The sequence below is a fragment of the Blennius ocellaris genome, assembly GCF_963422515.1.
Source record: "Blennius ocellaris genome assembly, chromosome: 1".
Taxonomy (NCBI): Eukaryota; Metazoa; Chordata; class Actinopteri; order Blenniiformes; family Blenniidae; genus Blennius; species Blennius ocellaris.
In genome coordinates this window covers 9,063,384-9,075,769 of record NC_137650.1, presented here as the reverse complement: position 1 = coordinate 9,075,769, position 12,386 = coordinate 9,063,384, and the positions used below count along the sequence as shown (strand labels likewise).

Sequence of the window (12,386 nt, the reverse complement as noted above, 5' to 3'; positions counted from 1 at the left end):
GAAAACAAACCAGATGATCTGATAACAAACTCCTTACTGCATGGCCAAAAAACACACCACACTCTAACACACCACCCAATAACTGTACAACTAATACAGTGGCAGAACAACAAACATAATTAGATTATAAGAAGCTTTATTGTCATTGTACATGGTACAACGAAATTGCGGAATAAAAAGGATGGTATTTGGTGGTATTAATGGTATTAATAAAAAGGATGGTATTTATAAATGCACAAGTTATCAAATATCAAAAATACTATATATAATATTACAGCTAATTTCATGTAAATGATAGATCATAATGACAGCGACAATTTTACAGCACAAGAAGTATACATCATCATCATTATTATTAGTAGTAGTATTATTATTATTGTTATTGTTATTATTATAATTATTATTATAGATTGCAGGGAAGTTACAACAACAGACTTACCATGCTGGTGGTGTCAAAGCTTCTATTTGACCCTCTTGTTGAGCTTTCTGTATTGAAACTGCAGGAAGTTTCCAGCGCCTCGACACAAACAAGAGAGAGCCGCACCGTGGTGGTGCGTTCATAAAACTCGGGAAAGGTAAGATAGGACACATTTTGCGTCTAAATTGTCTCACAGTATTTAAAGTTTAGTTGCTTTTGTTTTCCACACATTTATAGCGGAGTATAGCTGAACAATATGCTAATGTGACAATGATCGACATCCCCTCCAGCACTGTTTATGGATGTATTTAACAAATTTACCAGGGGCATCTAAAAGCCCCATCGTGACCTTTGGGTTCGGAAGCTGCCCTCTGCTGGTCACATGTCGAGTTCACGATTTTCGCTAACAAAATTTACTATTATAAACATTAAAAAACCCCAAAACTTAAAACACAAATAATGAATTGAGCACAGCATAATGTTTTAATCAATCAATTGAAGGCGTGGTCCAGTAATATAAAGTGACTGACAGGTTCATTTGTGGGCGTGGTCAAATAATTTAATGTCGCAGCTGCAGGGCCCTCAGTAAATTAAAAACAAGGAGAGGCCTGTTTCCAGGTAAATATCCTGATTTGCGAAACAGCAATAACGCTGGTCGAGTGTCCATTACATGGAAGATAGAGAAGGTGGCATGCCAGGTTAAACCGACTGGAAACATTTTATTTTGTGCATGCACGTTTCCTCCATTATCACAACCTCACGATAGGAAATACACACAAGTAACTCTAGAATGTAAAGCTGGAGCCTTTACGGTTTTCCTATTTATTTATTTTTTCTCTCAACAAAAGTGTTTCAAGCTCACATGAAAACGGAGCAAGAATACAATCTCAAGGTAAGACGGCCTTTAACATAATAACAACCACATAATGATGACATTAAAGCTGATACGTTGCTGTTTATGGTGTGAGAAGCCTACAAGAGTACAGTAAATGTACTGTGGTAATACTGGAAAGCCTCTTTATGGCCCTTTTAAAATGGAGCCACATTTATGAGAAACATTTCACATGCATCTACTGAATGCATTATTTGTGGACGTGTTCGTGATAATTTGCTTTCTTTTGATTTGCCGTGGGGATATGAAATGTTATTATATTCCCTATTAAACGTGTGCGTTCTTCGGGCATTGTGATGGATTGTTTGTTCATGATCAGACACAGTAGTGTTTGGATATACTTTGTATGACACGTTTCATTCAATACTTATTATGACCTATTGAATCACGCTTTTACATATACAGATACATATTTGAGGTGTGCTGCTTCAGAAACTGATCCAAATACAGCCTCATTTCCATGCATTTTTGCAATGTAGCTTTTTCTTCTTTTTGGTTCCACACTATATTCTTTTCGGAAGTGTTTAGACTGAGATTGTAATTTTCAGTTTCCTCTTGTATTTTATTCATGTACTGCTGCTTCAGAGATGACGGTTCGAGAGCAACATTGAAGATCATTTTCCAGGTTCTCATAACGAGCTCTATTCTCTTATGAGAGACTTGGCTTCACTGAAATGCTCTTTTTCTATACTGAGTTATGTTGATTAACTGGTTATTGCTGCATACCAGTTGAAGCGTTTGCCTTTGTGTGTGGAGTTTGCATGTTTCCTCTTTCAGGACACACACATGCATTTGAGGTGACTGATGACTTTGAAATAACCCCACTTTGTTTATCTACAAATAGGATGGATGGATGGATGGATGGATGGATGGTTGGTCCGCTACATACAGTGTCCCTTTTGTGACTGTATACATACACATGGTGTGTGGTCATTTGATACGAGGCAGGTTTCTTGTTGTTATCCAACAGTCCAGATTAAATCCATTTCAGGACTCCCTCCACTGGAGCAATAGAAAACTAGATAGCTCAGCTTTTTGTTGACAATAAGTGTCTCCTAAAAGACTACTGTGATCCAGTAAACGATCTAACTGCTCGAATTAGCTGGAAAACCAAGGTCCATATCATGCATTACAACCTCTGCATTTACATGCTCCGGAACTTAAAATGTGCCTTGCCTAATGAATCTGGGATGAATTGTGTAAATGTGAATGAGTCTGGTGTTGATGGGGAGCATCAGGGCGCCACAAATGAATTTCAATTAATTTCAGTGGGAAGATGTGAAGCCTGATTCTGTGGTCCACCCACTGAGATTTGGCCTTGTAGTCTGTAATGAGGAGAGCGATTCGCCTCTGATTGGAGCACCCTACTGTTTCAATGGAGTAATCACTACTGTGTTGATATTACTCCACCGATCCCCCCACTGCGAGGAGTGGACCCCCGGCTGACACTGTTTGAATTCAGATTAACCAAATCATTTAGTCATATTGTCGACCTTGGTACAGAATGTGAGTGGCAACACAAGAACCGAAAATCCCTCGCATTAAAACCGAGTCTTTCACAGTTTGATTAGGAGGCTTAGGCCAAAGGCCTATTATTAGTGTTTGTTTTAATTAATGTTGGGGGGGATGATGGGTGCAGGGATTAGCCCATTATCAGGTGAGCCTTTTTTTTTTTTTTTTTTTAACAAAATGTTTAATTTCAAGAGATGTTTTTCCCCTAAATGCTTCATAAAAAACGAGTTAAAATGACAACATGATGTGCTCGTCAGTGGGGAAATGTCACTAGTGTCATGCAGATTTTCATTTTCATTTCCATTTCTTATTGTGTTCATGGCTTGTGAAAGCATAAGTCTGTAACACTGAACACAGCTTTGAAATCACATTGAGAAGGTCAAGCCACATGTTTCAGATCCTTTGCTATTTGAAGTGATATTTATTTGTGCAGCATCCTTCAGTGCATCAACTTAAGTGATCTATATGCACAGTTTAGTATGTTGTATCTTTAATTATTTTTTATTTATTTAGGTAGTTAGTTTGTTTGTTCGTTAGTATGGTAGGCTACTTTTATTTCTTTCTCTCTGTACTTGTTTTGTTCTGTATGTTCTTGTTTTATATGGACCTGTGTCTGAAATAAAGATTATATATAGTTATATATATTTCTCTGGAAGATTATAATATCCAGAATGAAATCAATGTGTAAGAGCAGTAGTGGAAGATGGCAAATAAACATTACAATCCAAAATAGAAAAAAACATTATACTTTCAATGTGAACTGTGCAGTATATTATCTAGTATATTACACTTAATTCAATAAATAAAAGCATGGGTAACACTGTATTTCAACTGGCCGCACCAGAATAGCATAAATAAATGCATGAGAAGGCTTGTGTGGAACTTGTTTGTACCTTTTTGTTTCGAACAACACAAAGGGGTCTTTGCCTTGTGTTCACCAAAGTGAGAGGATAACCTGATGAGAGGTGTTCATTTCTTTGTTCTTTCAAGTGTGAGATGCTTAAGAAACCCATCATGTGCTTTCTTCAGCGCTTGTATAGATTACGCCAGCTGATGATGATAACGCCCAGAAGCCTCGGCTGCTCCTCGCCGCCGTCAGTTGCGTGTGGAAGGGTGCTCGAATGCCGACATGTATCGCCGGGTGTATTATTTATCGTGGCGTCAGGCCTGAACACACATCCGGATCATCACTTTAGTGTTTATTTTGTGTCCCACCTCCACCTTTTACTGGGCGTCGCTGAAAGAGCCCAAAGCCAGTCCTTATGTGTTTGCTTTTGTGTCCCTTTTGCTTCACATTGATCACTAAGCCCTGCTTGGCCCGTTCGTTCCTCATCGGTACCTTTTCAAAAAGAAGACATGGTGCCATGTTGCTCCATGTGCTTAATAGGAGACCTCCTTTGTGCTGCCACCGCTTAAATCGAATTAAGTCCTCTCATTATTGCCACAGCGAGGAAATGATGATGATTAAATGGTGGGATGTTTTCTGTGAGAAAAGAGAAGGATTTCAGCGTGCCAGCATGGAGATTGCCATTAAATGATCCAAAAAATAGCATGGCCCACGGCTCCCATTTGCCAGTTGTAAATGCTCTGTTATAGTCTTCGAACATGATTATAGATAATAAGTTCATCAGATAATGGTGGTCTATTCTGTTACCATTTAGGCTTTGTTTTGCAAAACCCTTTAGTCCGCAGGGCCATAAATGTCCGTCGAATAATATCAGTGATGACACTCTGGAGGGGGGACGTTTGTCTGCAGCTGCATGTAAACTCATTCGACCACTAGAGGGCAGCAGCAGTCAGTTGGTTTTGCACGTCATCCTTCATGTGAGGAAAATAAATGAAAGAATAGGTGCAATAACCAAAGCTGAAAAATGCCTCTGTGATTTTGGGCACAAAAACATATATAAATATTTTAAATATTTGTGTTTTTTGCTTCAGATTACTTCTACATCAGAAATGAGTGTATAATTTACATGTTACCGTTCCATGTTACTTGTGATGTTTTATTTTTGTTACATTTTATATTATTCAGTGTAAATACACTCAGCCTTCATTTTCAGCCTCAGCTTTTGAAAGCCTGCTGAAGACATTTTGGTCTCCAAACTTCGTGTTTCTTTTTCGCCCTGGCTTTCTGGCAGCCGGTTAGTCGGCGTTCATTATCTGCTCTTACAGCTTTAACTTCAGCACAGCAATTACATCCTCAGCTGCGCTGATTAATCCAACATGGAGGCATTTCACAAAATGGTTTTGAAAATACATTTCCAGACACTTACCAGGGAGTAGCTGTGGCACAGCTTGTTTATGCAGATAGACCATAGCCAGTCAAATGGCAATAAGATGTTTTCAATGGCTGCTTAAGTGTTCTCTTAACCTCTAGTGTACACTGCACACGAAACAATGGAGTGTTTGGGAAAAAAAATGATTAATTCAATCTATTTTACCCCTGACGTATAGTGGAAGTGCCTTATGTCATGTTTGGGTAATGTACGCTTCTCTGTTGTTCAACATATTCCCTCTTTGGCCGTTGCTTAATATGTCTCCACTGCTCTCTGCTTAACTGCTTAACCTTCTATTGTCTGCCAGCAATCACACAATCAATCACTGTCCCATTACTTGACAAGGCAGACAAAGAGAGTGTATGAGTGAGAAAAACCTTTTGGCCTGTCTCGACAAGCAAGAGGAATGTCGACTTCAGAGGGCTAACACAGGCAGAAAACATAGGCCCAGTAAATATTCAATTTAAAGGATTCCCAGATAAGGCGAGTTGAAAAATTGAGGCAGCACCCATTCTTCTAGATAAGAGAAGACGGAGCCATCTGGAGGCTGGGAGATAGCGAACTCCCACGCCATCCCGGAGACCTCACTCTCATCTGCTGCAGCGGCGAAGAAGGGGAAAAATAGAGTGCCAACACTTTCATTATGTTAACTTCAAAATGAATTCATTCACATTCACTGCATGCAGTTATTGGCTTTGGTAAACAGAAGGTTACTGTTCTGTCCGCCATAACAGAAAACTATGATCAGCCCTTATTAATGCATAACGTTGTCCTTTTTCATTTGTAATAGTTAGAAAAAGTAATAAATAAACACCAGTCTTGTCTTGCTGCATTGTCGTTTTGAATTCATCTTTTAAAGGGAGGAAAACCTTGGTACGCACCGAATGAAGCTGAAATCACAAGTCTGTCAAAAACCTGCACTTTTATAATCAATCTTTGAACCAAATAGTATTTATATAATTTCAGTAGAACAGGGGGGAAAAAAGGCTTGATATACAATCTTTTGTTTAGTCGGCTTTATGGAAACAACAGACTTTTGAAACTTGTCAGATTTAATAAACCAGAGTCATAAGTACAGTGACGACTTGTCACTAAAAATAAATAGAGTATGGTACATCTTGGCCCGAACCTCCGCTTCATCCACCTTGAGTGCATCTTTGCAAACAAACATTACTGGCAAACAGACTCGCAGACGGAGAATAACCTTGTCCACACTCCTATAAGGCACTTTGTTGACTCCTCCACTGTGCTATTTCTTGCCAGCCACATTGGATTTAGCTCTGGGATAATGCATTTGTCACTATGTTTTATCTGTTCTCTCACTCAGGTACGCTATGCCGTTATCCCTAATTACCCCCTCTGCATCTCACACTTGGCCCAGAATTCTTAATGCTTGATAACAGATGCAGGTCGATGGGAAATTTACTTATATCGGCATTATCTCTTTGACCCGCATCGCAGACTTACTGTTCCATAGGCTCTCGGGCGAAAGCTGTTAACTCTGTGATAACAACGACCCGAAGTGATAACCTTCCAGCGGTCTTGAGGACACACAGTTTGCTACATATGTGCTGTATTGCAGTGGCAGCGTTTCCTATTCAACCTTGGATGCTCTGCTGTGCTCTGATTCATTTAATGGGATCGAGAGTGAGGTTAATCACTATGTCCGCCATAGACTATTAAAAGTACTGCCTGACCACTGTATGAGATATATTTTTCCTTTTGTGAAAGATGAATTTCGTCTGGAAAATGCCGCTGGAGCCTGTGCCGATTATTATCTATTTTAAAATTGTCTCCGTAATTAGAAGTCACTTTGAATAATTTACTTCAAGAGGTCGGCATTTTCATTTGTAGATTTTCATTAAGATCAAGGGAAAAACGCTTTAGACAAGGTCCAACTTTATTTCTAGTATTGCTTGCAGAACATTGAGTAAATGGGAAAAAGTTACTGAGAATTCAAATTGAATAACTCACCGTATAGTTTTTGTTTATTTTCATTTGCGACTACGTTTTAGAAAAATCTTTAATCCATAAAAATCGATGTGTATGCCTCAAAACTTTTTTCTCTTTTTAAATTTTTCTACCAATGTGCATTCTGCTCGGAGTTGAATTTTGATCCAGTTGCCATAGATGTCTGCAGCATCCAGTTAAGCCTCAGCAATTACTCAGAGCTACCTCTTTTGCAACTAAAATGGGATCTAAATGGTGTGAAAATGAAGTGAGGCAATGCATATAAAGTGTCAACTGGAAAAAGTCTGCAGCCATTTCATTTGTTATGTCTGTCAACTACAAGTGCACAGTCACACTTTGAAAAGTCGGCACCTTTTAGACCACATTTTCCGGCACATTATTTAAGTTGAGGAAAAGGCGAATACAGAGGAAGCGGTGGACCACAATAGAGAGGGTGGGCCTATAGGATGAAACCTCGGGGTATGTATCTCGTTGCCTTGGTTTCATATTTTACAGGCATACTGTAGCGTGCAGCTCTGTCAAGCCCAGTTTTAATCCCCTTTTCTACTGTGTTGTGTGATGTTATAGTGTTATCTTAATGATAATCTGTGCCTGTATTTCTGCCCCAGGCGTTTCTGTCAGACTGGGTCGGTTCAGGAGCTGTGCCTTATCAACAGCTTTGTCATTGAATCAGCTTTTTCTACAGACAAATTTCACTGCGGTTATTCTTATCAAAAGATCAGCGCACTGTGATTTTCTGTTCAATCAGAGCTCTGCAAATTCAGTGATGTGTGAGTAAGAAAGATGAAATAATGAGAAAGTTTCAGTTCGGAGGGGGAAAAAGAACATTTATTCAATTTTGTTTTCTTGAGGGTTATTAATGAGATAAAACCGGTTGTTTTGCATTTGTCATATCATCAATGGCTTCAAGCTGCATTTATTTTGAATTATTGGATTTTCCTTGTGTAGGTTGAAAGGCTATATTTAAAAGCATGGAGAAAGAGAGAGATGATTGTAACACAATGCTCATAAACAATTCTCTCCACAGGTTGTAGATAGTTTACTGAAAGCAGGAATCTGGAGCTTGTGCTATTCATGGCTTTTTATTGGTGTGAAATAGGATGTAAATCGGTTTCCAGATCTCATAGCACGGTAGCACGCATCACCAGAGTTTTGTGGACGTGAGAGTCCACCTCGGAGCTACCGGGAAATACGTCCCGTTAGCGCCGTATGTACAGAGGCAGGCTCTCAGGTCCTGGTCAAACTGACCTCTGGAGGCTGGAATTGGTAGTCAGTTCTTGTGAGAAAGCACTGTTCTGTCTGAGTGAATGTTCTGATTGTCTCAGCATTGTGCTTGAGTGGAGTGCAGCGCCAAATGAACTCCTCTGATTCAATCCTCTCCACTGTGACTCCGGCTCAGCCAGTCAGTGAGGAGGCAGGACTGAGACTCCTTCTCCCAAACACACCCTCTTACAGTGAGGAAAACTGCTGTATGGCAAAGGTCCAAACGGTCTCTTACATGCCGCCTGTGAGGCGGGTTCGCCACCCTCTCTCTCCTCCCACAATGCACTGAGAGTCTGCGGCGGCTGATAGCCGGGTTCCTGGGGGTCCAGAGGGTCTTTGGAAAGCAGGATGCTGATGGAGGGAACAGTCCTGTGCACGGTCATCTCCGAAGCCCCCCCTTCGGCGCTCTCCCACACCTCCTTCACCACCTTGTACCGCAGTTTGGTCAGCTGGTGCAAACATCCCACTTTACGTTTCATGATCTCGGCGCAGGTGATGGTCTTGGTGACGGCACGGCCTGACCCGGTGAAGACCACCTGCCTGAGCCCGCCACCGCCGACTCCACCTCCCCCACTCGCATCCTTCTCTCCCTGCATCCGCGCCATGGCAAATCCCATTAAGTTGCGGATTTTGCTTCCCTCTTTCACTCGCATCTCCAGCACCCCAGAGGCGAGTCCTGGAAAGGGGCAGGGGCTGTCCTCCTCGGTTCGGCACACTTTTTTGAAGCCCTCCTGCCCGAGCTTGAGTGCAGGCGGAGGAACTGGTAGTGCTGCTGGTATTGCTGGTTTCAACGGGCTGCATACATTGAGCACTGCCGACGGAACGGCGTTGCCGTACACTTGACCCTGGTAGACGGGGCACGTTCCCGGCAACACCCCGTTCACCATCTGCATTGGTTTGGCGACCTCCAGTCCTGGGTGGGGCCTGACGGCGTCCCTGGTCAGATACTGGTTCTGGCCAGCGACCAATCCACACCCTGTGAACATTTCTGCAGTCCTCGGTGCTCCACTGTAATGTTAGTCCAGGCACACACGTTTCCCACATGGAACACAGTTTAACACCATTGTCATACGCATGTGCCGCATTTCTCTCCCTCCAGTCAACAGCTGCAAAGTTTCAAGACTTCATATAAGAAATATTACCCGCTCCCCTAGAGCACTATCAGCCAAGTCTTTAATGTTGGCTCTCAGAAAGAGCTGGAGGAATAAGATAAACGCCTGCTGGTGAATTAAAAGCGCTGTCGGGACCTTTAAAGATGTTCTGTAAAGAGCATCTCCATTTCATCCCATGAATGACTATTTGAAAAGTGTTCTGGTGACACTTCAAAAAAAACAACACCAAAAAACAACAACAAATACACAGCTAAATTATCCACCTTTCTTCTGGCGTATGCATTTCATATGGTACTTTCATCCTTAACAGCTGCAAAATCTATGAAGTGCTTTGTCGATTCCTCCCTTGTAAAACTTTTCTAAAGACAAACTAAAAACTTAAAATAAAGACTCCACCTTGTTCTTAGAGATCCAGTCCAGCGTTGTTGATTTTGATCTGCCGATCAACTCAAAAACTGCCTTCTTGGTTTGACCAGCTGTCAAGTTCCACCTCCTGTTTTGGACCTCTGGATGTTTTACTCCAGCAGCATAGTTGTGTGTGCGTCTCCTCTCTTCATGCCCATGCAGGCGTCCAGTGCACCTAAGGCCAGGGTTGCTTGGAGGTCTGCACCAGGGGTGTTGTCCCTGGAGCTCTGCCTTGTCCTCAGTGATGCTGTGGGAAGTCTGTTCTGTTCCCCACAAAGAGACATAAGGGACAGGAGCTGCCTCACTAATGCTCACAGGAGGAGTGTCTGTGTGGTTGAGGGGGAGCATGAGGGAAAGGGGAGACAGCCCTCTTAAAGGCGCAGGTCTTTTCATCTTTCAGACGAACACCCTCCCCTCCACAACTGAAGCCTGGCATCTGAGCAAAAAAAGAGAAAGGTTGGGCTACGGTGTCCCTTTAAAACCTAGAATGCAGATCCCCGGCAACTTTGTCAATCTCTGTAGAGGACGTTCCGCTGTTCAATGTACATGACTTATTAAACCCGGGTTCTGAAATAGAGACTCAGTCAACCTTTAAAAATGCATTTTCGGCTACGAAACAATGAATTAAATTAGCACTGTTATAATTGAAAACATCCTTCAAAGAGCTACTGAAAGTCAGCAGCATTAAATTGCACTGTACTTAGCCTTTATCCTATTAGATCTTCGTGGCCATTACCATTTACATAATGCAGCATTAATAGCTTCATTGTTGAGGCAATCAAGTGGCACGGTAAGAACGCCTGGCACCTAAACGCATGGATTGTTATATTGTCACAAGCCTGGAGAGCCCTTGTGATCAAGGACACGAGGACCACAAAAAGCATGGATGCATGACTACCATGTTCAAGGTGCTGTATTAAGCCTGACCGTCTTCATTAGTCTGTCGTATCTGTGCAGGTGAGGAGACGGGGCTGACAGGTGGGGTAATAAGCTTCTTAATGGGCTCTCTGTCACCAGTGGAGGGCGCTGGCTGGCTCCCTTCAGCGCTGAGTCAGGCCCAGACAGCTGTAGCGTCGCCCTGTTCAGCCCAGTCTCCCAGTCGACAGGTGGATTTGTTTTTGTGTGTGACTGACAGATGGAAGAATAGGTAAAGACAGCCCACTGAGGCTGAACCTATGAGGCCAAGAGAGAGAGGGAGCGAAAAGAGAGGGAGCGGGAGATGGAGGCAGACAGTCCTAACTACACTCTGCTCAGTATATCCCACGCTGCACGGTCGTACACAGGCAGTATGAACTCACTGTGGCTTGCTCCTCTTCTTACTGTGAGGCTAATTCACACTGGCATGTGTATTATACTGGATCCCTATGGTAATCAGGGAAAAAATAAGAAAACCCTCATCACCCCTAAATCTAACGATCACAGTTAAAATGTCTTTTTGGCTGATTGTAAATCCATACTGAAAGATCAATTGATTAATCCACTCTCTTCTCTTTTTTGTTGTTGTTGTTGTTTTTTTTTTTTTGGGGGGGGGTGTTGTTTAATTCATATGTATAAGGTGAGAGAGCTATTCATCTCTGGAGGTTTTCCAGACACCGCGGGAGACATAGTAACAAATGTCTTTCTTTTTCTTGCCTTTTTTGTAAGCTGAACAGAAGATGGGAGAGAGGGAAGACAGAGGGAGGAGGGAGATTCTGTAGCATTCACTACCAAAGTGATCATTCTGTTGTTTGGGAGAAATTACCCTCATCAGTCATACAGAGATGCACAGCTGCCTAAGGGGATCTGGTAATGTTACTGCATAATAAACTGTGTGTGTGTGTGTGTGTGTGTGCATGCGTGTGCATGTTCCACGAGGCTGAGAGAAAGCGAGAAGGAAATGCAAGAGGGCACAGGGTAAAAGAAGTCTGATTTAACCACCGAGAGGTTAAAATTGATGATAAAAGCAGCCCTGTAATCATCCCTCCTTACTACATGATGTTGGCACATCATTTATTGCTTCTCAGTTTAGCTCTGGGAACCGCTTTACTGGTGGGAATGTGATAGATTAAGCAGTGCAGCATCTGAGTAAAAATGTGGGCTTTTGAGCGCAAAGTCTGCAGACACGTATTCACAACATTTTTTGTCTCCATCAAAGACAAAACTATTCTCTGGATGGCTAAATAAAACTATCAGGGCTTTGCCGGAGTGCCGAGTATTGACCTTTTTGAGTGGAGCCCTTTTCTTTTAAGTGGCTTCATTTAATGACGGGTAGAGGCGGCGCGCACGCTTGGTCACTCACTCCTTCACATCTCCTCCACAGAAATGGCCTCTGCCCCTTTAGCTCTCTAAGCACTTACTCCTCACTTTATCTGACCTTGGCTGGGATCTGTGACAGTCTTGGACTTCTCCCCGGCACGCTCATTTCTGTTCTCCCCGTTCAGCGGCTACTTTCTGCTTTTGGTTTTGCCCTCTGGAATTCAAGTGAAGAAAAACTATTTATCCCCAAAGACTGTGACAAATAGTGGCGCTCGTGTTCTCGTACACATCCCTCTTTGGTG

The 12,386-nt window shown here is 42.3% G+C and overlaps 1 protein-coding gene across 1 annotated transcript; it reads right to left on the bottom strand.

Moving 5' to 3' along the window:
* Window positions 1–8,472: 8,472 nt before the first annotated feature.
* On the bottom strand, window positions 8,473–9,318 carry LOC308148873 (ribonuclease P protein subunit p25-like; the record flags this gene model as incomplete). The annotated part of the gene is made up of 1 exon (XM_080520413.1): window positions 8,473–9,318. The coding sequence occupies one exon, from the start codon at window positions 9,316–9,318 to the stop codon at window positions 8,473–8,475; it is 846 nt and encodes a 281-aa protein (XP_080376539.1).
* Between the last annotated feature and the right edge of the window lie 3,068 nt (window positions 9,319–12,386).